This window comes from Xenopus laevis, chromosome 8L (genome assembly GCF_017654675.1).
Source record: "Xenopus laevis strain J_2021 chromosome 8L, Xenopus_laevis_v10.1, whole genome shotgun sequence".
NCBI classification, from domain to species: Eukaryota; Metazoa; Chordata; class Amphibia; order Anura; family Pipidae; genus Xenopus; species Xenopus laevis.
Genome location: NC_054385.1, coordinates 4,259,039 through 4,286,444, shown reverse-complemented (window position 1 = coordinate 4,286,444; position 27,406 = coordinate 4,259,039). Strand labels below are relative to the sequence as shown.

The following is a 27,406-nucleotide window of genomic DNA, read 5'->3' as shown; positions in this document are numbered from 1 at the left end:
GATCCCAGTTCCTGGTTACATCCTGGTTGCACTATGGGAGTAAGTGCTCCTGTAGCTCTGAATGCTGCTTTAGTTCCTCCTTCATTTACCTGAAGTCCAGTTGGCAGGATGCTGGGTAACAATAGCTATAGCAGCACTAGTACTAATAGTATGTATTTCCCATGGGAACCAGATTAGGCCTGAGTGACAGCTGTGGGACCCCAGAGACTAGTGACATATGGGACTTTTTGATCACAACTGCCACCCAGCAGCAGTCCAATCGCCACTGTGATATTAATCAATGAAGAGCAGCCTGTGAGACCCGCACGGACTGGTGACAAATGCCTCTGTGTGCAAATATGCTGAAGCTTTCCATACAAAGCCCTGTTCATTGGCCTTTATTGTAACATTGGTGTTTTTGTTATCTGCTGTGTAGATCCCTATGGATTCTGACTCTTTCTCTCTCTCTCTGTACAGTCTATTGATCCTGGAGTTTTGTTGCTGGAGACATAGAGAGTCATCAATTAAGGACAGAGATGCAGCCCCCTCCTCCGCAAGCAGGGCCTCCTGGCACGGGCGGTCCTCCCCGCATGGGAATGGGCAATAATGGCTACTGGCGCAAAAGGGGACCCAATCCTGTACCAGCTGCTTCAGCTTCAGTGCAACCAGTAACAGACCCTTTTGCCTTTGGCCGGATGACCCCACAAAGTATGGCACAGGGAAGTGGCCCGATAGGAAACCCACCGAGTGTTTCCCCTTCGCTGTACCCTCAGCCCATACCTGTACATGCATCGGGTGCAGGAGATCAAGGACATGGGTCACTACCAGGATCTGTACCACAACCTGCTGCTATGGGGGGGATGTATACAAATGTATCTGCCCCATCACCAGCAAGCGCCCCCTTTCCCAACTACCCAGCCGCCACAGTTAATGCTCAGCCTGGACCCAGTAACATGCAGACTTTTCAGAATACAGCGAGTGGACTTGAAAATGCCTTTCTGCCAGTGCAAAGCAGGCCTCAGTCGACACAAAGCATCAGTTATAACCCTCCATCTGCTTCACCTTTACAGCACTTTGTCTCTGCACCATCTCAGCCAACTACTGGTTCCTGGGGGTCCTTACAGAGTGCACCTCCTGTCTCAGCTCAGAACTACCCTCTTCCTGTTCAACAACCATCCCATAATGCTCCTTATTACTCCCCACCTTATTTAGAAGTGTCTAATCTGGCCCCTCGAGCCAATGAAACTCCTGGGCATTACCCACCAACCACCGTCTCCAATCCTACCTTTCAGCACAGCTATTTACAACCCACCGCTTTAAATACGACAGACTATATGCATAGCCACAATCCCGAGCAGAACTGGTTTAACCAACCTTACAAGGATCAACGGCATCCACCTCTCCCCAGTCCTAACCCCGTACAATACCCAACTCAGCCACCCGAACCTCATCAGGAGGCGACTAATGCATCTGCTCATGCCTCCTCCAATGCAGACTCTGGTACTATATCAATGTTTTTTAAAGGGGGCGAAGAAGAAAATGTAGAAATCGTTTCTTCGGACCAGCAGAATGCATCTGTTAAATTTGATCATGGCTCTTCTCATTATCAGAACGCTGGACATCAAGGTGTGCCTTCTCTCCTGCCGCAGCCAACAGTCCCGCCACTTCCACCCATCTCTTTACCATCTGGCGTTCCCCATGTCCCCGCGTCTGTGTCTCAGAATGTTGGAAATGTGACCCATCCGCATTCAGCTTGGCGACAGGACGGGTTGACTGTTAACGATAAAACCAATAAACCCAATGCTGGAAGTCAATTGCCCTATGACAATGCTGAAAATGTAGAGTGTGTCCAAAACCAGGAAGTCCCCCCCAATGAGCCCAGTCATTTTAACCTTTATCCTTCTAATCTAAATTCAGATATGCACCGATATGGGTCGATGCCTGGACCCTCTCTACCAAAAAATGTTGGCAGCCAACCTGAAGCAGGTCCTAACATAGAGACACCGGAAACAGTGGGTTGTCCTGTGAGATCCGATAGCGTTTCTTCAAATTATAGCAACCTGAGTCACAAAAGCCTACCTGTGCCCACCCGACCTCCAGAGCTGGCCGGGACTTTTATTCAGAAGGAGAGCGGGAGGCTTGAAGGTGACTCTTCCCACGGTTTCTTTAAGCAAATCGATTCATCTCCTATGGTGGGTGATGCTTTAGGGCAGAATATGGGTCAGCACACGCATCACAGCAATTTATCCCAACCACCGACTCCAAGTCCTCCTAAACCTACTGGGATCTTCATGACGAGTGCAAATAGTTCTTTCGAACCAGTAAGATCACACAGCATTGGTTTGAAAGCGCCAGACATAGGCCAATTGACAATGGCCGGAGACGTAAGAGAGGGGCATAAGGTTCCACCAAACACCTCTGTCCCGGCAGCTTTCCCTGGTAACTTGGAACAACCTCCGGATAATCTGGAAACCATATTCTTAGGTAAAAGAAATTCTCATGGAACCATTACCAGCAACGGGAACCTGTTCCAATCTGTTGGGGAACCGCCATTGGACAATATATCACTACTGCTTGAGAAACGTCCATCGTCAAGGGCACACGGGTCTAACAAGAAATGCGAAAGCCCAGCAACCACCCTGTGGGCTCAAGGAGAGCTTCCAAATTTTGGAGGAAATGTTCTGTTGGCTCCTGCGGCTCCTTCACTCTATGTGCCCCCTAAAACCCAAACTGAAATAATTCAGCCCCCTGAAGATCGGTCTTATGATTCACGCCCAGATCTGGGGACTTTTCAGGCCTCTCCAGAAGAACAGATTTCCTCTGAAAACCTTGAGAATCCCCCAAAGATCGGAGATGAGGAGCAGCTTCCCTCGCAGGCAAGTTCAGGTTATGCCAGTTTGTTATCTTCGCCGCCCACTGAGGCGCTGCAGAATCAGCCCTTGCTAATCGCCCAACCAAATCAAACCTATAATTTGTCGCAGCCTATTAATTTTTCGTTGTCGTTACCAAATCAGGTGAAAAACATTAATTCCTTTAAGGAAACGGGAGCAGCCAATGACAGTACGGTGTTTTCCCTGGCTCAATGCCGACCTGAGGCTTCTAACCCACCTAATTACAAATCTGCAGCTCCTAATGATAAATTCTCTGAATCTCTTCCCAATCAGAATTCCGTTATGCAGCGGCAATCATCAGCCAATCAAGCGCCCCTCAATTTAGCCGCGGAAAGCCAAAAGGCACAGAAGGTTGAAAACGCAACTGCCGACCTTGATAATAAAAACACAATTCCGACGACCGCTGCTCCGACGGGGCCACGTTTCCCTGCCAATCCTAACGGCCGGCCCAGTTATCAAGCAGAGAAGACTGGCGCTTTAGATTTTACAGTCCCTCGTCCGCCGGTCTGTTCTGTTGCCAGTAACATTGCTGCAGGTAACAGTCAGCCAGTTGCTGGAGGGCCGCTCTTTCCTGGGCAGTCTGTCCGCTCTCAGAATGGTCAGGCAGGCTTAGATGTTAACAAGCAGGGTTTTTATCAGCAGGTCACTAAGGATGGGCCCCCGCAGCAGCCTACTATGGATATTTCACATCAAGGAGGAGGGGCCCCGCATGAATACATGGTCCCTTCCTCTCAGCCGCTCTCCTTGGTGCAGCCTGCACAAGCACCTCCAGGAGGTAAACCAATTCCATACCCTCCACAAGCTGAAAGCCAAGTTCCAACGTCACAGAACCCCAACAGCACTCCTTATAACACATACGGACCAACTGAACAGCCTCCCTATCCAGCCCAGCCTGTTCCTTCCTCATCAGCTCCAGTGAATCTCAATAACACAGCAACATATCAGGAGCAGCCCAGGCCTCCTGCCTCCCATACCCCTCAACAAGCTGATCCTTATTATTACTACAGGTCTTATGGTGCCTACCAACAGCCATACCCGCAGCCTTACCAACCCCTGGATCCAAGGGCAGCGCCTCTTTACTATCCGGTAAGGAATCATTTATACATTTAGGGTTTTTTTTGGACGGGTTTCTTCATTAGTCTCCTTAACCTCGAACATTTTTCTTATGGTCCTGACACTCCTGTGCGGTGCCTCGTATTCTTAAACCCCACCTCTAGTCATTCCGGGGGAAAATATCACTTTGGAAGGGTAGAAAAGTCTATTCAACTTGCACTGTGCACTTGGCCGCCTTCTTGAAGAGGGTAAACTGTAATTTAGGGGTCTCTTGTTGGCTTATACTTAAAGGGTAACCATCATGAAAATTTAATCTAAGCTTCAGCATACTGAAATAAGAAACTTTCTAAATAGAATCAATTAAAGATTCTGCGTTGTTTCTCTAATAATCAAGTTTATCTTCACTATTCCTCCCTCATCTTCTGTTTCTCTTCATTCTGTCTTCATTTGGGAGTTGGGTATCAGATATTCATTGCCTGTTAGATTCAATATATCTTATAGGGAGGCTTCTGTTCCTAGCAGATGAATTAGAGCTCACTTAAATAATTGATTCCAGTACAAAACCTAACAAAACCTAACAAAATAACTGCCTTTTGCACAAATCCTGCATGTAGAGAGACATGATGTCTGGTGAGTTTAATAGAGTGAACTCTAATACATCTTCTAGGCAAAAGGAGCCTCCCTATAAGATATATTGGATCTAACTGTCAATGAATATCTGACACCCAGCTGCTACATGAAGACAGAATGAAGAGAAACAGATGATGAGAGAGGGATAGTGAAGATAAACCTGATTATTTCAGAAACGGTACAGACTTTTTAATTGATTATAATTACAAAACTTCTTATTTCAGTATACTGAAACGTATATATTTTTTTTATATCAAAGGATGACTGCCAGAGGTCCTAGCAGTGTGCCATGCAAATCCCAAATCTGATTGGCAGGCAGAAGGATTAAGGATATTTAATTATTATTTAAAGCAGTGTGTATTGATGGGGATTATACAGGAATTCTGTTCAGTATTTGCCTTGTCCTCTTGCTAGGTGGCACCCTTTTCGTATTTGGTTTGTTACATGTAGGAAATCCATTACATTGTACGTCTCTTGTAGGACCCCTATGCAGCTTATGACCCCACCTATAGGCAGTACAGCGGGTCTTCATATGCGAACCCTGCCAAGTACCCCTACCAGGAGCCCGAACGTCCCAGTTCTAGATCCAGCCACTCTTCTGATCGTCCCTCCTCAAGGTAAGTGATACTGATTCCAAATTCTCTACTTCCTAATTCCACTTGGTTTCTAATGATCTAAATTTTAATTGTACCCCTGTGCCATTCTATTGCAGGCAGGGTTATAGCAGTAAAGGAGACTGGAATGCACAAAGTGGTTACTACCCGGGGTATTATCAGAATCAATATGATTATGCAGGTATGTGTTGCACTTTTTTTTGTTCCTCCCTTCTCAGCTGATAATGTTAAGTAACAGTTCAGTGAAAAACTGGGTAAATAGACAGGCTGTGCAAAATAAAACCTGTTTCTAATATAGTTAGTTAGGCAAAAATGTAATGTATAAAGTCTGGAGTGACTGGATGTCTAACATAACAGAACACTACTTCCTGCTTTTCAGCTCTGCAACTCTGAGTTAGAGACTTTAAAGGGGGCATGGGACATAACTGTTCAGTGAGTTTGCAGTTGATCCTCAGCATTCAGCTCAGATTCAAAAGCAACAGTTATGACCTCCAAGTTTCGGATTGGTTACTGCCTGGTAACCAATCAGTGGAAAGCAAGAGAGCTGCAAAGCAGGAAGTAGTGTTCTGTTCTATGTTAAACATCCTGTAACTCCAGGTTTTACACATTACATTTTTGCCTAACTAACTATATTGAAAACATTTTTTATTTTGCTCAGCCTATCTATTTACCCAGTTTTTATTTTTATGCTGAACAATTCCTTTAACATATCCTGTCCATGTACATGTTTTAATCATGTAACTGATGCCCCTGCAGACCCTACCCGCTGGGACCGCTATCCCGGAGCCTATGACCCTGGCTATAGAGATCCCAGGAGTAATTACTGGAATTATATGTACAACAGCCGTGATGATGCGTACCAAAGGAACGTACCCGACGCTTATACCAGCAGGTTAGATTATAGTGCTGGTGTGTGCCAGTGCAATGGCAGGAAATGTTCATTATACTGATATCGGTGGTTAGAAACCTGTTCAACGAATGGGCTTTTTTTCTGTGATTACTAGATATGACGTGTATGAAGACCGCTGGCAGTATGACCCACGTTATGTGGGCGGCTTTGATGACGAGCCGCGGAGAGACCCCACAAAGGACGACTTTGACCGGCGCAGTGTTCACAGCGAGCATTCAGTCCATAGCATGCACAGCGGCCAGAGCTCACACAGCCGGAGAAGCAGTTTCAGCTCCCATTCCCAACTTTCCCAACATGTATGTCAGGTGACCCTATAAGTACCAATCTGTCCGTTTCATCATCAGCCGTATGAATGTTAAATGGTCTGTTTCCCTTTACAGAGCCAGATCTACAAAAGCCAGCCAGACCTGACTGCCAGCGCCTATGAACCCCAAATTCAGAATCCTCCGCTCAATGAGTATTCATATGGCATGTACCCCAATGACTACAGCACCCAGCAGGCGCTTGATAATTACTCTTACGGGTACACCAAGGGCACGGAGTGGCAACCTGTAGAGCAAGGTATTTGCGATTTTTAAAGGGGAACTTATATATTTGGCAGAGCATTTAATAAAACAGTTTCTGCTTTTTATTAGTAATTTAAAATTGATGTTGTGTTTTTTTTTTTTTAAAGTGCCTTCAAGGCCATTGACTCCAGAGAAGTTTGGGAGCCCACATATCTGTGCCAGGTTTGGTCCAGGGGGTCAGTTAATTAAGGTGCTGCCTAACCTTCCTTCAGATGGGCAGCCGGCCTTAGTGGAAATCCATAACATGGAGGTAACTTTACATTTTGTTTTCTGCTGCAAGAACAATAATCCCCGCCTCCTGTAGATTATTGCTATATGTGCGGCCCTTGTTTTGTGTATATATAGAAATAACAGCATTATTTTACAGGTCATTATGCAGAACAGCCCAGAGCAGGAACAGCTGAGAAGTTTCCCCGGACCTTTAGTGAAGTGAGTGTTACCTCTCTTTGATTAAACAGGTTCAACCTTTAACAGCGATTGGCTCCTTTAGTGCACTGATAGATGGAGCCTCATCCGTAGCCTCTTAACTATTTATCTTGTCGTGTTATTAATCAAAGACACAGTGCCGGGTTTTTCTAGATGGGTTGTTCTCTCTGCCTGCAGGGATGAAACTCACAAAGTCGACGTCATCAATTTTGCTCAGAAGAAATCCAAGGAGTGTTTTCAGAACGAGAGCCTGCTAGACCAAGAGTCCTCTTGCCTGCTCTGGGACTTCATCGTGCTTCTGTGCCGGCAAAACGGGGTAAATATGGCTGTATAAGTTCACATTAAAATGACATTTTAATATAAACTAAGACGACTTATAGTAGAACGTAATGATTGCTTCCAGTAATGTCACTTCTCCCTTGTCGGCTTATAGACTGTTGTGGGAACAGATATCGCCGAGCTCCTTTTGAGAGATCACAAGACCGTGTGGCTTCCTGGAAAGTCTCCCAACGAAGCCAACCTGATCGATTTCAGCAACGAGCCGCTGGAGCAGCAGCAGGAGGAGTCGGGGGCTTCTCAGTTGTCCTTCCTCACGGATACCTTGCAAAGCACCGGGGAAGCTCTACAAAAGGAGAACGAGCGGTTCAGAGAGCTGCTACTTTTTGGGCGTAAAAAGGTAAGGGAAAGTACTTAGCATAGCCTCTCCAGAGAGCAATATATATATATATTGCAAAACTCTTAAAGACGTCAATCTGTGCATTTCCCAGGATGCCTTAGAATCTGCTATGAAAAACGGACTGTGGGGCCACGCTTTGCTCCTCGCCAGCAAAATGGACAGCCGAACGCATGCCAGAGTTATGACAAGGTAATCTCCCCATCGGTTTGGGTGAACCTAAAAGTAAAGATGTTGGCTTATGAGTAAAAGGTTCTGCAGCAGCCAGTTTCTTTCCCCAGCCTGCCTTTCCCGTGGAGTGTTTGTTGTCATAAATACAACGCCGTTTCGATGCACTGAGGAATGTAATTTGTTAATTGCCTGCGTCTTTTTTTTCGCCCCCGTTTTTAAATGTAGGTTTGCCAACAGCCTTCCAATTAACGATCCCCTGCAGACTGTGTATCAGCTCTTGTCTGGGAGGATGCCAGCAGCAGCCACGGTAAGATGCTAATTGAGCAGATTAGGTGTTATTTTTAGCCATTTGTTTGGGCTCGGCGCTGTTAAACATGGTGTACTCCGGAATGGCGGTGCTCCCCTTACTACTCCGCTATTGTCATAAAGCCTTATAATATGATTTGCATAAATATCTATTTTAGAATGTCTCTGGGGGTTATTTATAAACACTGGCCACATTTGCACCTGGGCTGTAACCTATAGCAACCAATCAATGATTGTCTTTTTACAGGCAGCTGCAGGTTGAACAGTGAAAGCAATCATTTGATTGGTTGCTATGGGTTACTGCCCAGGGGCAAATTTGCCCAGTGTTAATATGAGCCCCAGTGTCTTTGTACTAGCCACACAGGCATGCAGTTATTTAGGTTTGGTTATTACTAGTAAGCCATGTACAAAAGCTAATGGATCTCTGGTCAATTGCAGTGCTGCGGAGATGAGAAATGGGGCGACTGGCGTCCTCACTTGGCGATGGTGCTGTCCAATCTGACCAGCAATGTTGACGTTCCCACCAGGGCCATGACGACAATGGGAGATACATTAGGTAAGTCTCAATGGCTACAGGCTGAGCTAAACACACTTCCTAAATTAATGCTGTTTATATTTATAGCTGTAGAAAATGTCACTTAAAGGGGAAATAAACCTTTAAAGGCACTTTTAGCATGTTATAGGTTGTCCTTAAAGAGGAACTCCACACAAACATAACTTAAGCTATTTGTAAACATAAACATAATTTCAAGCAACTTTGCAATATACATCAAGTAAAAAATATGCAGACTTTTCATGATTTTTAATGGTTTGTATCAATTCCATAAGCCTAGCCCCCTGCTCTCCTGCTGATCTGTTTGACTACTTTGCTGAGCTGGCTGACTGCTTTGCTAAGCTGGCTGACTACTGTTACTTTGTATCAGCAGCCATATCCTCCAAGCCCACAATTCCCTGCACACGTGATTTCATTAAGGAACTGGTACTCAATAATTTGCATTGACTCTTTCAGCGTCTCGGGGGCTAATGGATGCCTCACACTTCTGCTATTTAATGGCACAAGTCGGCTTTGGCATCTTTACCAAGAAATCCACTAAGTTAGTCCTCATTGGATCCAACCACAGGTAAGCTGCAATTGCTTCTCCCATTCCAAAAAGAGATCTATGTATAGAGAGAGAGAGGAAATACGCTGAAACAGAGTAATATGTTTATTTTCTTTCCCTGACCAGTTTAACCTTTACAAAGTTTTGCTCTAATGAAGCCATCCAGAGAACAGAGGCCTATGAATATGCACAGTCGCTAGGCACCCAGTCTTTCTCTCTCCCAAATATACAGGTAAGTGCAAATGTACATAGTGAGGGCTAACCATGTTGCACCTTACCTGGTCTCTCCTCCCACAAAGGAGCATTGTATTTTTAAATGCTCTTTGTTCCCTGTCTCTTCCTCTTCCCCATATTCTCACTGCTTTCACCCCAAAACCTATACGCTCATAACATATTTTTCTAGGGATTATGGGTGCCTTATTGTCTAGTCACACAAACTAGGAGTGTCTTGTGCACCAGGAGAATTACCACCTACCATATATCTTTTATGCAGGTTTACAAGTTCATCTACGCCTGTCGCTTGGCAGAACACGGATTATCCTCGCAGGCCTTCCATTACTGTGAAGTCATTTCCAAGACCATCCTGAAGCACCCGTCGTGCTACTCCCCTGTGCTTGTCGGCCAGCTGCTGGAGGTGATGCAAGGGCAGAAATATAATATATATTTCTCTGTCGTCTCAAGGGGGACACAGGGACAGATGGGGTTAAGCTCCAACCTGTAGGAGGCAGTACATTTAGAATAAAGAAAAAGGGGGTGTGCCAGTACCATGGTTTAAAACCCAACCTAGAACTAAACCATTCACTTTATAATTATCTCATGGGTAGTGCTAAAAGGGCAGAAAGGTGACATTTTGCCTTGTTCTCTAGGTCTCCTCCCATTTGCGGTTCTTTGACCCACAGCTGAAGGAGAAGCCAGAACAGGAGTTATTTATCGACCCTCCCTGGCTGCAGCACCTCCGCACCTTGGATAAGCAAATGAAGGTATTGTGCCTCTTGTCATATTATACACTGGTACCTACCTACCTGCTTGCTTGCACTTTTCTGAGGCTCAGTGCCCCCTGACCTATTCATTGGTCCTACAGTTTTTGTATTTCTTTTATATTTGTTATTTTCTATGTATAGTTCTAATCATATGCAAAACAGCCGTTTCTTTTCCAAGGGCTAAAGCAGAAAGGTCACATGATTATAAACTGCTCTTGTTTGCCTCACAAAATTCTCTCTTCCCCCTTATCTGTTGCATTTTATTTCCAGCATGGTACTATAATTTATGACATGGGCAGAACCACACCACAGCAGTTTGCCTGCAGTACACCAAGCTCAGAGATGGACCAAGTGAGCCAATCAGATGGTGCAGGAGCAGCCAGTGACATACCGACTCATACAGATAATGCACTGTTGGCCAGTCTGCTGCCCAACATGATGCCCCCAGTGCAAGCTGTTTTAGTTCCTGCTGGTACGTTATTATTTTAAGTAATGTGATACTTGTCTGTTTTATTGTATGTTATTTTTCCACATGTTTTCTGATCCGTCTCCTAAGTTTGCTCATGGTCTGTACAGAGAGATCCCACAAAACTATGGCAGCATAGGTATTCCCCTGTGTTAAGCACAATTCTGCAGGAACAGCCCCTAAGTTTGCTCATAGTCTGTACAGAGAGATCCCATAAAACTATGGCAGCATATGTATTCCCCTGTACTAAGCATAATTCAGCAGGAACAGTCCCTAAGTTTGCTCATAGTCTGTACAGAGAGATCCCATAAAACTATGGCAGCATAGGTATTCCCCTGTACTAAGCACAGTTCAGCAGGAACAGTCCCTAAGTTTGCTCATAGTCTGTACAGAGAGATCCTATAAAACTATGGCAGCATAGGTATTCCCCTGTACTAAGCACAATTCAGCAGGAACAGCCCCTAAGTTTGCTCATAGTCTGTACAGAGAGATCCCATAAAACTATGGCAGCATAGGTATTCCCCTGTACTAAGCGCAATTCAGCAGGAACAGTCCCTAAGTTTGCTCATAGTCTGTACAGAGAGATCCCATAAAACTATGGCAGTATAGGTATTCCCCTGTACTAAGCACAATTCAGCAGGAACAGTCCCCTAAGTTTGCTCATAGTCTGTACAGGGAGAACCCATAAAACTATGACAGCATAGGTATTCCTCTGTACTAAGCACAATTCAGCAGGAACAGCCCCCTAAGTTTGCTCATAGTCTGTACAGAGATGCCTTAAAACAGGTGTAGGTATATAGAATATCTTACAACAGTGTATAATGGCGCATTAAAACCGGTTATTTGCTGTTGGTTTTGATCCCATTGGAGAAGTGACAATCCTTTTTTATTTATGTAGGGTGATTGAATCCCAGCACTGTGACTGTATTTAATTATTCTAGTCAATTTTAATGGTTGTTTTCTTCCCAGGTCCTGAAAATCCGCCACTTGTATATCCACCCTACACAGGGAATGATCCCTCCTACCCAGGTACCCCTCAGGGTCTGGCTCCCTCATCTGGGCCTCCAACTCCAGCTCCAAATTTTGTGCCATTTGCTGTGGAACAGGCACCTCTTTATCCACCTGCTGCTCTACAGCCATACCCACCCCCTCCCCAGGCAACAGATTATGCACCTCCAATGCAGATGAGTCAGGATCCAGGTGAGCTAAGCCTTTGCATAGGCTACTGATAATCATCCAATAAGCCTCCTTATCTCACATGTTTGGCTGTGATGCTGGTATTGTGCACTATTGTAGTTGCTTTATATCTCAGGCCAGCTATATTGCTGATCATGTGCACATGCAATCAGATGGTGGACACTTTATATGAACACAACTCTTGCTTATATTGTGATTTTGTCATTTGTGTTTGGTAGGACTGCAAAGGATTCAGCAGAATTCCCCCACCAAAACCACCTTCCCCGATCCTGAAGATTTCTACGGTGTCATGGCAAAAATGGTGAGTGCATGTTGCAATTGAGATCACAGCAGCTGTGATTTTAACACTTTGGGGGGGTGGCCGATGTTTCTTCGGGTTCAGAACTTTTGCTTTTTGTCTTCCAGGGTCCCGGGCAGAGATCACGGACAGTGTCGATGTCATCAACACACATGGTAACGCCCTTCAACTTCATTGGTCTTAGTCTGAGAGGGTTGTTTAAAGTGATAGTGACACTTCTAGTTTAGATCATGGCAATAATAACTATTTATCACAAAATTACTTATTTAAAAATCAGTAAAATATATTTTTTTTAAAAACAAGAAACACTCCACATATGGAGATGGATATTACTTCTAAATGTGTGGGGACAACACTCAGCTGCCATGTTTTTCCTGTATTTTAGAGGCGGACACGGACAACTTCCGAGTCATCGACTCATTCTATAGGGTCAGGGCGTAGAAGCTCCATGGGCATCCAACCCTCGCCTCCTCCAGCTTCTATCCCAGAGGCAGACAGAGCAGAAGAGAAGAAAGAACATAAGCCTCATGGCTCATCCCAAGGGGTGAGTCCTTTGTCGTCTTTCTTCATCTCACCCTTCTGATACTCTTGTCCTCAAGTTCTTAGAGGGTGGTGAAACAAGCAGTAAGTACTTTAAACTGGCAAAGCAGGGGCATCCCAAGTATTTTTGGGAAAGAGCTGGGGGCCCCTCGCCTATACAGATATCTGACTTTGTTTTAGGGTTGCACCGAATCCACTATTAGCGAAAGATTCGCCCGAAGACCGAACCGAATTTCAAATCCTAATTTGCATATGCAAATTAGGGGTGGGAATGGCAAAAAATGCACTTCCTTGTTTTGTGACAAAAAGGAATTCCCCTCCCCGCCCCTAATTTGCATATACAAATTAGGATTCGATTCGGCCGAATCTTGCTGAAAAGGCCGAATCCTGGATTTGGTGCATCCCTACTTTGTTTGTTGTTTGGTCTCTTGCTGGGTGAATTCCATTCTCCCTCTGTTGGGTCTAGGGATCCCTATCACTAACACCGTTGGTAACTCTAAGCTCTTAGCTTGGGATCTTTATTAGATAACCACACGGAAAGCTAAGGGCTGTGCAGGACCAACATGGCCGCTCTCGTTAGCCGTGGCAGAACAGTACATTTGAAATCCTTTCCATGTTTGCTTTATACGTCCCTGGTTCTCCACCACAGTTGTGGGAAGAAGAGAAGCATCTTGATCAAATGAACAGTCACAGGTTAAACCCCCCCCCCCCCCCGCATATAGTGAACTCCTCCTTATCTGTAGGCCTGAGCCGTGGGCAGAACAGGTGGTTGCGGGTTGGTAATAAGGTTCAAAACACGGCAATGATCCGTTAGGGTTTTATTTCGACTAATCCTGATACCGATGTATCTCTTAATGATTTTTTTAGAGTGGTAGAAGTTGGTTTCCCCTGAAATTTGGCTGGTTGATGGGCAAAGGCAAGAACGAAGCACACTTACCTGATGACAGGAATAAATCTGTAAGGACCTTGTTGTTCAGTAGCTCATAGTCTGCTCTGCTCTCTCTGCAAATCCGGCATCAGCTGCTCCCGATGGTGTTTGACATTTAACCCCACGTATACCTAATGTCCCACCCCCCTCACATTCTGCCTCCTACGCTTGCCTTGCTTCACCCACCTTATCATAGTGCAGAGAAAGTTCTAACCGGAATGCTCAGTTTTCTATCACTGTTTTGTTGCAGATTGTGTGGGACGAGAAGAAGCAGCGGTGGGTTAACCAGGATGAACCAGAAGAAGAGGTGAGCCATTTATTGGGGGGCACTGTGTCTGATCACATTCACCAACTGAGTATTATCACCACCCTTGCCCGGGGTAGAGTCAGCCTGACGTTGTTGCACCTAAATCTCTTTCAGAGCAAACCATTGCCTCCGCCTCCACCAGGGATGCCGAAAAAGCCCCAGACTGTTTCATCTCTCCCAGGGGGTCCCCCCAACCCTTCCGTCAATGTGTTTTCCATCAGAGCAGGTAATATATAGCTCGGTTGCTAGGGGTGACGCTAGATAGCTTATCAAATAAAGGGCAAGCGAGCAGTCGGGGAAATAATCAGCGTTTGGGGGATTCCCCATGTAACCATACAATGGATTTAAAGCGATACCGACAGGTTCCTATAAAAATCATAGGAACCTGTCAGTATCAAGCAGGTGCTGCTCCCGGAATAGTTCCCCTCAAAAAAAATAAAAGGAGAAAACTAAAGGGGAACTAAGCTCCCCCATTGCTCAGAGTGTTCCTTTGATAACTTTTATGTTAATAATGATGATGTCTTTTTCCTTTCAGCAGGGGCAAGGGGTCGTTACGTCGATGTCTTAAACCCAGGGGGTACCCGGCCCACTAACCTGGTCCCTCCACCTGCTGATTTGTTTGCACCTTTGGCCCCCATGTCTATCCCCACGAACCTGTTTGTTCCAAATGCAGGTACGAATCCCAGTTCCCCCTACCATAGAGTGCAGGTGTAGATAGTATCCCTGGCTGGGGATCTGGATAACTTGACTTGCTTTTTGTTATGACAGTCCCGGAAGAGGGTCAGCATGTGGAAGCCAGTGCAGCAGAAATGGTACAACCCGCGGGTCAGATGGGGCTCAGTAACCCTCCCCAGGCACAGGTATTACACTGCTTTAAATCTTGCACTTCCCCTTTAACCCACAGATCGTTGTAGAGTTTTAAAGGGGATGTTCACCTTTTTTTCACCACTTTTTTTCAATTACCTTACATTTTTTATTTTTTTTTACTGTTTTTTCAAAATCTAAGTTTAATGTTCAAGGTTCCTGTCTGGGGTTTGAGTCTGGCAGCTCAGTAATTCAGGTGCAGATTCTGAACTGTTACAATTTTGCAACATTTAGTTGATCCATTTCTCAGCAGCATCTCTGGAGTATAAGTAACTATTGTATCAAGTCTAACAACTGCCTGTAACGAAACCCAGAGATTCTGCACAGAAGGGACAAAGATAAAAAATGGATCAACTAAATGTATCAATTTAGAACAGTTTACAGGGTCAGCGACCCCCTCCCCCTTCCCAATGCTGCTTTAGAAGGTGAAAAATTAGACTTATACTTCAATATTAGTAAAACAGTCACACACAGAAAATAGAAAGTAATAAAAAAAAATGTCTTTATTTCTGGTGATCTGTCTGAAAACAACTGAACTGAAAAAAGTGTTGAAAGGGGAACATCCCCTTTAGGGCAGAGACACATGCTGCTATTTCGGGAGATTAGTGGCCCAGCGACAAAACGATTCTTCTTCGGGCGACTAATCTCCCCGAACTGCCTTCCCGCTGGCTAGAATGTAGATCACCGATGGGGTGGCACTTAGAACAATTTGTTTTCCGAAGTCGCCCGAAGTTGCCTCACGAGGGAAGAAGAAAAATCGATTTGTCAAATTGCCGGCGACAAATCTCCTCTTCCTCGGGGCGACTAATCTCTGTGAACTGCCTCCCCACCAGCTAAAATGTAAATATCCGCGGGATGCCACTCGGTGCGATTCGTTTTCCGAAATCTCCCGAAGTTTCCTCGTGAGGCAACTTCAGACGACTTCGGAAAATGAATCGTGCTGAGTGCCACCCAGCCGACAATTTACATTTCTCTTGCCTAGATTGGGGGACACAGGCACCATGGGGATGAAGATCCTGTTGCTTGGAGAAAGGACACTAAAAGGTTAAAGTTGCTCCTCCTCCTCCTCCTGTTCTGGGCTTCATCCCCGCCTACCTCCTCAATCCTCAGTTTTCTTTAGTGTCCTCAGAAGGAGGATGGACACTTCGTGGCTGGGAGAAATGGTACAGATTTATTCAGTATCATGCCACTACTAGGGGTCAGTGTTTCTCTTCCAGAACCCCTCCAGCCAAGGACTTCTGATCTGAAGATGCTCTGTAGCCTTCCCGCTCTACGGAGGCTGCAGGCTGGGGAGCTCCCCCCCACACTACCCTGGGCACTGGTTCCCGCTCTCCGGAGGCTGCACCAGTAGCCACAACGGAGGGTATATATTTTATTGAGCATTCCTGGCTGGCACAAGGAGGTAAGTCAATTCCCTCCTCCCTCCCCCCATTACATGCTGCCTGTCAGCTCTGCAGAAAGACATTTAGTTTCACTTTCACTGCTATTCTCTGACAAAGATTTCCCTACGCCAGGGATGTCCAAAAGGTAGATTTGGATCTACCAGGAGACCTTTAGCTGGTCATCAGTAGATCTCAAGACACTGTCAACACACAGTTTGTCTAAATCAGCCTTTTCATGATTTTTATTCAGATATTTATGTTAAGGTTACATAATAAATAGATGTTTAAACATAACAATATACATTTTCTCATGAATCAATATTTAAGTAATATTTTATATGGAACAGAATGCTAACAATGCCTTTATAGATGTAGATCATAATGGGACAACAGCACTAAAAGTAGTCCCCGCATTGGTAACTCGGTGCCATTCCCAGCAAATTTTCGCACCACCATCTGGCGCTGCGTCTATTTCATTGTGCACGAGTCACTGTACACGCGCCTCACGGGCGCCATCTTACTTAGGTACTATACCAAAGCCCGGGAAACCTCTCTGGCGGCCATTTTGGATCCGAATCTCTCTCCAGTACTGAGCGTTTCCAGCCTCACTGTCTCTCATAGAGAAGAACAAGGCACCATTCCTTCCTACCTTGGTGAATAGGTAGTTACGCTTCCCTTACTCTTTCTCTAGGGGATTAACACTTCCCTCTTTATGGGACCTAGACTGGGTAGCACTATCTACATAGTATAGCCATGACGGGCAGGGCAGATGACCAGTCCCTTCCCAAGCAGGCAACTGCATGTACCACCAATGCAATTTAGTATTTGGCATGGGCTACTTGCAGACCTAAATTTGCTAGTGTTTTGGCTGAGCCAATAAGTGAAGCCTGTAAGACTGCAGCAGTCACTGCACAATTACAATCCCACACAGCCCTACCAGCCAGCTCTGCGACAGCTACGGCTAATCAAACGAGCTTGGATTCTGAATTGGTGTGCACTCTCTCTCTAGCGGGTCTACAAAACCTAGCCAGAATTCCAGAGACTCTAGATAAGGTCCTACAGCACCTATCTACACAGCCTCACAGAGCGGTCACTCAGCAGTCGGCCACAAAGCGACCTCCCCTTTCCCCACCTGTTTTGCCTGATGAACAGGAAGAGGCATCAGGAAGAGGGACAGATCCTATCCGCAGATAAATGGATCAGGATACCCCTAGATCACCCTAGATCACAATGAGAGGTCGAGAGCCTGATTCAGGCACGCCCCACCTTTAGCAGAGCCAACCAAAAACATTTTCAAGAGGCAAAAGAAGTCTTCTTGTGTCTTTCCAGCCTATGAACAGCTGGGTGACATTGTTAAAGCACAATGGAAAACGCCAGACCATAGAGTCCTATTTTCCATCGCTTTACTCAATTCTTAACCTTTTACTGTACAGACCTTGGTCCTCACCCCCAGCAGTGGACCCACCGGTCTCTAAATTGTCAAAGACCACCACCATAACAGTAGCCAATGCGGCTTCCTTTAACTATCCTATCGACAAACGTCTTGAGGGTTTCTACAAGTCGATTTTTACAGCAGCAGGCGGAACTCTCCGACCTATTATTGCCACCCCATGGGTATCCAGGTCAATGAAAGTTTGGGTGGAACAGGTGGCCCAACTCATGGCTCAGAAGACCCCTCCACAGACTTCTTTCTAGCTCCGATAGCGGACACACATATAAACAAATTTGCGTAGCAGTCCTGGATGCGGCTAAGCTCGTCACAAGGGCTTCGGCATAATCCATTGCAGCCAGACGTTTCCTTTGGCTAAAAAACTGGTCAACAGATCTTACCTTGAAGTGGTCTCTGCTTGGTCTCCCATTCTCGGAAACCAACTTTTTGGTGCTGAACAGAGAAGGTAAATTCTCAAGCTACAGAAGGCAAGAGCACTTTACTTCTGCAAAACAGACCCAAGAGGACTACCTTCAAAAGGCAACCATTTTTATTTATTTATTTATTTATTTTTCTCGTCCCTTTCGCCAAAATCAGAGCCAAAGGTCTCAACATGAAAAGCAACAAGCTCCGACCCGCCCCAGATTCCAGTCAAGGCAGAGCACTTCTGGTCAGGAAGCACAGCAGCACCTAAGCCCGCACAGGACAAAACAGCCTCCGCATGAGGAGGTGCCCACCCCTGAAAGCTTACCCTTTGGCAGACGCTTAAGTCACTTTTGGGAGGTGTGACGGCATAGAGTACTGAACCCCTAGGTCCTACAGATCATATCTATCTCATAGAATTCGCTCAGCTACCTCCGAGGTGATTTTCCATCTCAAGGCTCCCTACCACAGAACCCAGGCACTGACTGCCTCCGCGGTTGTAATGGCGGTCCCTCAAAGGTAAAGGGGCTTTGGTTTCTACTTAAACCTGTTTATAGTACCCAAAAAGGATGGATCTTTTCACCTGGTGCTAGACCTAAAGGCACTAAACGACCATGTAAAGAAGCACCACTTCAAGATTGAATCCATCCAGTCAGTCCTAATGTCCCTAGACATAGAGGATTTCAGGGCGGTGATCGACATCAAGGATGCATACCTGCATGTCCCCATACATCCCAACCACCACTGGTTCCTTCACTTTCAGTGGCAGGAGAACATTGGCAATCCCTGGCACTCCCCTTCAGACTATCCTCCGCGCAAAGGGTATTCACAAAGGTCATGGCTGCGGCTCTAGAGGACCTGCAACTGCAGGGAGTGAGTGTCATACCATGCCTGGACGACCAACTGGTAAAGGCCCGTTCCATGGCACTGGCCGCAACTCATCTCCAGACACTAATGCTGTTTGGCTGGCAGATAAACTTCCAAAAATCTCGATACATACCGTCTCAGAGTACAGAATATTTAGGGCTTGATCTAAATTATTCATTGGGAAGAGCCTTCCTTCCCCAATCCAAGATCACCTCAATGCAGGGGCTCCTGTCAGCTCTGCAGATAACGGTTTAGGTACCTTTACGATTGCCATGAGAGTGCTAGGGACTATAGTGTCATCCTGCGATTCCATATGCGCAGCTCCACACCAGAGTCTTACAGAGCCTTACTCCAACACCAGAGGAGGAACTGAGCGAACCTAAACTGCAGGATTCGCCTATCAGAACTAGTTTGAACCTCTATCAATTGGTGGCTTTGACCAACAACACTTCAGTCAGGAAAACCCTTCCCCAATCACCAGTGGACAGCCATCACAACAGATGCCAGTCTACAAGGTTGGTGAGAAGTATTGGGAGACCTAACCGTACAGGGACGTTGGTCACAGAAAGAACTACTCCCCATCAACATCCTGGAATTAAGAGCAATCTACCTGTCATTGCTCCAATGGTCCGGCAGACTTCAAGATCTACCTGTAAGAATACAGTCAGACAATGTGACAGCGTTGGCTTACATCAACCACCAAGAAGGCACAAGGAGTCAAGCTGTCCTCGCAGAGGCACAGCAAATGCTTCTGTGGGTGTAAAACACAGTACCAGCTATCTCCGCAGTTCATATCCCTGGAGTGGACAACTGGATAGCAGATTTTCTCAGCCGAGAGACCTTAGATCAGGGAGAGTGGAGCCTACACCCAGAGGTTTTTCTACTGATTCTGGCAAGGTGGGGCACTCCGGAAGTAGACTTAATGGCATCCAGGTGCAACAACAAGCTTCCGAGGTTCTTCACAAGAAGCAATGACCCTCTGGCCCTAGCATTGGACACACTGGTGGTTCCGTGGCAGTTTCACCTAGCATATGTCTTCCCACCACTGGCACTTCTGCCAAGGGTAATCAAGAAGGGTAGAAACAGTTCTAGTGGCACCCTACTGGCCACACCACACTTGGTTCGAATAGCTCATAAGTTCATCAGTGGACGCACCATTCCAACTTCCAGACAGTATGGATCTGTTATCTCAGGGACTGATCCTCCACCCGAGTTCACCATGGCTGGCTTTAACGGCATGACACTTGAAGCCATAATCCTAGCCAGATCAGGAGTTCCAAAAAAGGCCATACCGACCTTACTAAGGGCCAGAAAGCCCGTCTCTGCACGCATCTACCACAGGGTATGAAGGACATTCATATCCTGGGGTAAATCTAAAGCCAAAGACCCTGGGACGAACGTAGCCTATTGTTATTCCTTCAGGAGGGTTTAGAAAAAAGGGCTGGCGCTCAGCTCACTGAATGTTCAGGTATCAGCCTTATCTATCCTTTTTCAGCAGCAGCTTGCAAGGCTGCCCAACATCAAGACCTTCCTCCAGGGAGCATTGAGGATGATACCTCCATACCGTCATACAATCCCTCCCTGGGATCTCATTATGGTACCTTCTGTATTGCAGGAGCAACCGTTCGAGCCATTGGATCAATTCCATTACCTCTGCTGACTCTTAAGGTAGTTTTCTATTAGCCATCACTTCGGCTAGACTAGTTTCAGAACTAGCAGCTCTATCCTGTCGTCCACCATTTTTGATTTATTACAAGGACAAGGCGGTGTTGCGACCTACCATGGATTTCTTCCTAAGGTGGTGTCAGAGTTCCATCTTAACCAGGACCTGGTGGTTCCTTCATTTTGTCCTGAACAAAAGACACATTTGGAACAGTTACATACGTAGATGTGGTTCGTTCTCTCAGAACATACACCAGCACTACCAAGAGTAGAAGGAAGCTAGACAACCTTTGTCTTACCAGAAGGACCACAGAAAAGCCTTAAGGTATCTAAGGCCACCCATGCAAGATGGATTAGGTCAACAATCTTGAAGGCCTATGAGGTACGAGGTAAGGCCACACCCTTCCGGGTTCAGCTCATTCTACTTCTTCACTCAGCACTCCTTGTGTGGTTCGCCTCCAGGCTTCAGCAGAACAGGTCTGTAGGGCTGCAGTGTGGTCATCCACAAACACCTTTTCCAAATTCTACAAGGTGCATACATTCGCCTCAGCTGAAGCGAGCTTCGGCAGGAAAGTGTTGCAGGTGGTTATTCCCTGAACACTAGGGGTAAAAAGTCCCGCCCTCATGGGTAGCTTTGGGACGTCCCCATGGTGCCTGTGTCCCCCAATCTAGGCAAGAGAAAAATAGATTTTTGTACTTACAGTTAAATCCTTTTCTCTTGTCCTACATTGGGGGACACAGGCCTTCCCTCCCTGTATTAGTTCAAGTTAATGTTGATCAGTTAATATCTTATATAATTTTTATTGTTCAAATACCAACAAGTTCAAACAGCAGGTGGTTCATACCGTGCTTAGCTTGCATTGGGGAGGTGCTCCTTCTCTTCACATGGGCAATTGGTAGGGTTCGTCATCTCTTCTTCGGTCAGAAAACTGAGGATTGAGGAGGTAGGCGGGGATGAAGCCCAGAACAGGAGGAGGAGGAGGAGCAACTTTAACCTTTTAGTGTCCTTTCTCCAAGCAACAGGATCTTCATCCCCATGGTGCCTGTGTCCCCCAATGTAGGACAAGAGAAAAGGATTTAACTGTAAGTACAAAAATCTATTTTTTATCTGGTGGGGAGATTAGTCGCCTTGAAGATGATGAGATTAGTCGCCCCAAAGATGAGGAGAGTAGTCGCCCTAAAGATGAGGAGATTTGACGTCCCGAATCTGCCTGTGTGCCCTGACCCTTAATGAAACTCAGGGATTCTGCTCAGCAGGGACAAAGATAAGAAATGTATCAACTAAATGTATCGATTTAGAACAGTTTACAGGGTCGGCGACCCCCAGCACTGCTTTATAAGGTGAAAAATGAAACTTTATATTTTGTATGTGTGACCATTTTACTAATATTGAAGTGTAAAGTCATTGGAAAAAAATCTAATCTATCTAAAACCAACTGAACTGAAAAAAAGTAAACGTCCCCTTTAAATGTCATTAATCCAGATATTTTCTATTTATTCCCTAGATGCCCGGCATGGCCTCTCTGCCCCCTGGGTCCGATTTTCCAACCAATCAGGAGGAGGGGCAGATGGGAGAGGTATGTACCAAAAGGAACATGGTTTTTAACAGCTGCATCTTTCAGTTATCCAATGAGCTGACTGGAGCGTGCTCCTCCCCTCTAACCAGAACATGTAACATTAGAACCTTCATCTCCCTCATCTGGTTCTGGTTACTATTTGTTTGCTGTGCTTTAATACCGGCGGCAGAGAAAGACCCTCATGAATATTTCATTCACATAATAACAGGCTGTTTGTAGCGTCCTTCAGAGGGAAGTGCAACCTCTTCCGTTCACCTGCAACTCCCAGCATCCTCTGACAGCTGCTGGGAGTCACCCCCTGTTTCCTTCATGTTAATGGGTCGGCCTGTTTGAGAGTGAGGCGCATGAGGCGGCGCTGTGCACGATACAGAATTTCATTTGAATTTAATTTTTTTTTGTGTGTGGATTTTCTTGCTTTTCCCCCCATATTTAATTTCTTGTTTTATAGCTTTCCCGATCTAGCTCTCTCAGTTCCTTATCCCGTGAAGTAAGCCAGCATATGGAGCAGGTACACACAGCTGGCCGCCATTTTTATTTTATTTTAATACAAAAAAATACAAAAAACACTTTTTTTTGGAGAGGGGATGTTTGTTGTACTAACTTTGCTTGCGCCTCCGCTTCCTAAGCATATGAAGGCCTAAGGATTCCCTGATAACTGACACGTATGAGCCTCTAGGGGGTGCTAGTGTAGCTCATATACATATACGCTGGGCAAGGTAACCAGGAAGTATCAGCTATATGGGACTTACATATGTCATGGGCTTCTATATATACATATATGTGTACAGCAGTCCTGACATCTCCAGCCTTCATGCAACAGCCTCCCACTAATCCCATTAACATTGCACTGGTTCCAGCCTGCGCCCCAGTTTGCTCGCATGTCTGCACTGCATGGATCTCCAAAGCCTGTGACAGTATAACATGTTCTGTGCCTTCTTCCCTAGCTCTCTGCCTTTCCCACAAACTCTACTGCAACAGCGGCACCTTCTGGCTGTTAAACTGTGACTGAACTACAACCTGCACCATCTTCATTCTTTTACTTGTAGTTCTAGGTCACTGTTAGAGCCCCCCTTCTACTCTGCAGCTGCTGATGCACAGCCTTGCAGCCCAGGGATTACAGTGGAATGTATTATTTATAAATTGGGTTTTTTCAGTTATTGTGTGCCCAGAACATTCCTTCTCTGTATATTTGTATTTATACATATGGGAGGAGGTGTCATATTGATTCCCTTAGACAGTACAGTATGAGGGTATAGCTTATTGTGTGCCCAGAACATTCCTTCTCTGTATATTTGTATTTATACATATGGGAGGAGGTGTCATATTGATTCCTTTAGACAGTACAGTATGAGGGTATAGCTTATTGTGTGCCCAGAACATTCCTTCTCTGTATATTTGTATTTATACATATGGGAGGAGGGAGGTGCCATATTGATTCCCTTAGACAGTACAGTATGAGGGTATAGCTTATTGTGTGCCCAGAACATTCCTTCTCTGTATATTTGTATTTATACATATGGAAGGAGGAGGTACCATATTGATTCCCTTAGACCAGTGGTCCCCAACCAGTAGCTCGCGAGCAACATGTTGCTCTCCAACCCCTTGGATGTTGCTCTCAGGGTCATTAAAGCAGGTGCTTATTTTTGAATTCCAAGCTTGAAAGCAAGTTTTGGTTGCATAAAAACTGAGTATAGTGCCAAGTAGAGACTCCTGTAGGCTACCAGTCCACATAGGGGCTACCAAATAGCCAATCACAGCCCTTATTTTGCACCCCAAGTGACTTTTTATGCTTGTGTTGCTCCCCAACTCTTTTTACATTTGAATGTGGCTCACAGGTAAAAAAGGTTGGGGACCCCTGCCTTAGACAGTACAGTATGAGAGTATAGCTTATTGTGTGCCCAGAACATTCCTTCTCTGTATATTTGTATTTATACATATGGAAGGAGGAGGTACCATATTGATTCCCTTAGACAGTACAGTATGAGAGTATAGCTTATTGTGTGCCCAGAACATTCCTTCTCTGTATATTTGTATTTATACATATGGGAGGAGGGAGGTGCCATATTGATTCCCTTAGACAGTACAGTATGAGGGTATAGCTTATTGTGTGCCCAGAACATTCCTTCTCTGTATATTTGTATTTATACATATGGGAGGAGGAGCTGCCATATTGATTCCCTTAGACAGTACAGTATGAGGGTATAGCTTATTGTGTGCCCAGAACATTCCTTCTCTGTATATTTGTATTTATACATATGGGAGGAGGAGGTGCCATATTGATTCCCTTAGACAGTACAGTATGAGGGTATAGCTTATTGTGTGCCCAGAACATTCCTTCTCTGTATATTTGTATTTATACATATAGGAGGAGGGAGGTGCCATATTGATTCCCTTAGTTCAGTATGAGGAGTGTATTTTTAGTGCAGAGCATTTCTTCCCAGTCTATTCTATATGCTGGAGTTGCCATATAGTTTACCTGAAATTTTTTTCCTAGAACGTGCTTTTGGTTATAGTGCTAAGTTGCACTAAAGTGTATGTACTTTGCACACAATAAATGATGAGTGGGGGGGGGGGGCAAGAGAATCGAGATTACGGGATCACTTTCCTATCTGCCATCCCTTAGGCCAAGGCTTTCAGCATCCGCTTTGGGAACATCGTCCTGTAAGGAAAATAAACTGGAAATGTTTTCTTTTATTATAGGCTCACGTGGCCCCTGCCTCGGGCCCCCCACCTACAGGGGCTGTCCCCTTCTACAACCCCTCCCAGTTTGCACAGGTAAGTGAATTTCATTAGGCTGAGTCTATTCATTTGCTTTATGTCTGGTGTTGAGAAACAGCGTAACCAATCTGAAATCTTATTGGCTGGGCAGAGAGCGAGATGCTGGGAATGGTTCAAACTGATTGGCTGGTGGGAGAGAGGTGCTGAAAATGGTCCAAATTCATTGGCTGGGGCAGAGAGAAATGCTGGAAATGTTCCAAATTCATTGGCTGGGGGGATGAGAGATGCTGCTCATATTGATTGGCTGGGGGGGGGTGATGTGCTGAAAATGGTCCAAATTGATTGGCTGGTGGGAGAGAAGTGATGAAAAGGGTCCAAATTGATTGGCTGGGGGGGATGAGAGATGCTGCAAATGGTCCAAATTGATTGGCTGGGTGAGAGAGATGCTGAAAATGGTCCACATTTATTGGCTGGGGGGGAGAGAGATGCTGAAAATGGTCCAAATTGATTGGCTGGGGGGGGGAGAGATGCTGAAAATGGTCCAAATTGATTAGCTGGGGGGATGAGAGATGCTGAAAATGGTCCAAATTGATTGGCTGGGGGAGAGAGATGCTGAAAATGGTGCAAACTGATTGGCTGGGGGGAGAGAGATGCTGAAAATGGCCCAAGCCTGACCCCACAAAGAGATTCCCAGACTCCGTGCAGCCATGCAGAATAGTAATAGTTGTATATTTGTTCTTTTTGCAGCAGCAGCCGCCGCCTTCTGCCCCAGCGGGGGGTCCACGACCTGGGCGTCTCGGCCAGAGGAAATACCCCTCCTTAAAATAACGACTCGGCCCCTCCCTGAAGCCTCTTAAACATTTCAACGGACGTTTCCCACCTGGAGGCTGTACCTATTTACAATGGCAGAAGTGGAGACGTTCCTTTTAACGGACATAATGGGGAGGAGCTAGCGTTTGTTGGATTCGTATGGCCCCTCCTTCCTCGGGTAGCAACCTGGAACTCCTCCTCTTCATCACCAAAGCTCCGCCCTGCTAGTCTTGTAGTGCCTGAGATCGACTGCAGCCGCCTAGAATTCTGCTTTTTTACTACTGGGTTCAAATAAAATTAACCTAATTCACCAGATCCTTTAGTAAATCTTAGAAAACCCCCCAAAAAAAAAAATCTGCCCCCCCAAGGATGAATACTGTGATTTTATCCCCCCTGCCCCCCCCCGTACTTATGGATTCTGTATAGACTCCCTCCCTGTATTATAGATTCACCGTTTGCTTCCCCTTTGATTTCGGACGAGTGTGATGATTTAATTCTTAAGTGCAATATAATTAACTGCTTCCTCTTGTGCTATTGGCTAATCTTAATCCAATCGGAGAAGGCGGTGGCTGCAGAGGCTCCGCCTCTCCGCTGTTTTTACTCTGTATAGTAGGAGCTGAACTTAACGAGCAACGGTAGCCAACCGTTTTTTGTTTTTGAGTATTTAAATAAAAAATATTGGGAAAAAACACAATACTGTAGAACTGTAACTCGCACTCCTCTTGCTACATCATAGGGAGACCATTTAGTGCAGGGTTCATTTCTTTTGTTTATTTCTTTTTTTTTTTTTAATTATGTTTTCATTTCTATTTGCTTGTTTGTTTGTTGAATTTCCAAACTCCTTTTACCGTAGATCTGGGGACAGTCAGACGATTCCCTACAACCCGCCTCAACCTCAAGGGGATAGAAACCCAAATGGAAAAAGATTTAGGGAACTTTTTCAATTGACATGAATTTTCTATTTTTAGTGGTGCTTGAGATATTAGCAGTTTTTATGCTGCCGTTATCCGGTATTCGGATCTCTTTAGAATCAGTGTCAGAGATCCACTATTTTGGATTCGGGAGAACCCCTGAATCCTTATTGAAAGATTTGGCCGAGAATTTAATCCTAATTTGCATATGCAAATTAGGGATGGGAACTTTTTTTTTTACTATCTTGTTTTGTGACATAGTCACATGATTTCCCTCCCGCCCATAATTTGCATATGCAAATTTGGATTCGGTTCAGCCAGGCAGAAGGATTCGGCCAAATCCTAATCCTGCTGAAAAAGGCTGAATCCCAAACTGACTCCTGGATTCTGTTCATCCCTAATTTTCAGTTTAAGGCTGCTAATATCTCATGGTACAACCCCAGAGTTGCTGACACTCTGAAGCAAAAAAGGTTGGTAATAAGAGTCTAGAACGCCTGTAGTTTGAGTCACTGACTTTCTGACTCTGAAATGGAGACGCTGAGCCAAAAGCCTGGTATTAGCAGCCTAAAACTGCCAATATCTCCCAAGCCACTAATAATAGAAAATGAATATAATATGTAAAAGTGCTCAGAGAAGCACTATGAATAAGATCCCCTGCATATTCTGTTAGGGTTTGGATTCCCTTTAAAAAAACCTGCCATTGACAGGGGCCTCCCCTTCTCTGTATA

The 27,406-nt window shown here is 45.4% G+C and overlaps 1 protein-coding gene across 9 annotated transcripts in view; it reads left to right on the top strand.

Moving 5' to 3' along the window:
- Window positions 1-26,461, top strand: part of sec16a.L (SEC16 homolog A, endoplasmic reticulum export factor L homeolog) — a 30,610-nt gene extending 4,149 nt beyond the window's left edge. For 4 of the 9 annotated variants that reach the window (XM_018229231.2, XM_018229232.2, XM_041572348.1 and 1 more), the window contains exons 2-32: window positions 457-3,956; window positions 5,034-5,170; window positions 5,266-5,348; window positions 5,924-6,059; window positions 6,172-6,373; window positions 6,458-6,638; window positions 6,751-6,893; window positions 7,011-7,072; window positions 7,247-7,385; window positions 7,503-7,745; window positions 7,837-7,934; window positions 8,139-8,220; window positions 8,658-8,775; window positions 9,229-9,340; window positions 9,446-9,551; window positions 9,813-9,953; window positions 10,186-10,299; window positions 10,570-10,771; window positions 11,735-11,965; window positions 12,181-12,263; window positions 12,368-12,415; window positions 12,646-12,804; window positions 13,668-13,757; window positions 13,979-14,035; window positions 14,150-14,261; window positions 14,571-14,708; window positions 14,804-14,895; window positions 22,168-22,239; window positions 22,688-22,747; window positions 24,940-25,014; window positions 25,705-26,461. In XM_018229231.2, coding sequence (XP_018084720.1) covers window positions 516-3,956; window positions 5,034-5,170; window positions 5,266-5,348; window positions 5,924-6,059; window positions 6,172-6,373; window positions 6,458-6,638; window positions 6,751-6,893; window positions 7,011-7,072; window positions 7,247-7,385; window positions 7,503-7,745; window positions 7,837-7,934; window positions 8,139-8,220; window positions 8,658-8,775; window positions 9,229-9,340; window positions 9,446-9,551; window positions 9,813-9,953; window positions 10,186-10,299; window positions 10,570-10,771; window positions 11,735-11,965; window positions 12,181-12,263; window positions 12,368-12,415; window positions 12,646-12,804; window positions 13,668-13,757; window positions 13,979-14,035; window positions 14,150-14,261; window positions 14,571-14,708; window positions 14,804-14,895; window positions 22,168-22,239; window positions 22,688-22,747; window positions 24,940-25,014; window positions 25,705-25,785 — 7,038 coding nt within the window. In that variant the 5' untranslated portion in view covers window positions 457-515 and the 3' untranslated portion in view covers window positions 25,786-26,461. The remainder of the gene's footprint in view (window positions 1-456; window positions 3,957-5,033; window positions 5,171-5,265; window positions 5,349-5,923; window positions 6,060-6,171; window positions 6,374-6,457; window positions 6,639-6,750; window positions 6,894-7,010; window positions 7,073-7,246; window positions 7,386-7,502; window positions 7,746-7,836; window positions 7,935-8,138; window positions 8,221-8,657; window positions 8,776-9,228; window positions 9,341-9,445; window positions 9,552-9,812; window positions 9,954-10,185; window positions 10,300-10,569; window positions 10,772-11,734; window positions 11,966-12,180; window positions 12,264-12,367; window positions 12,416-12,645; window positions 12,805-13,667; window positions 13,758-13,978; window positions 14,036-14,149; window positions 14,262-14,570; window positions 14,709-14,803; window positions 14,896-22,167; window positions 22,240-22,687; window positions 22,748-24,939; window positions 25,015-25,704) is intronic. The other 5 variants (XM_018229233.2, XM_018229236.2, XM_018229235.2 and 2 more) reach the window with 5 other exon arrangements.
- The last annotated feature ends 945 nt before the right edge of the window (window positions 26,462-27,406 follow it).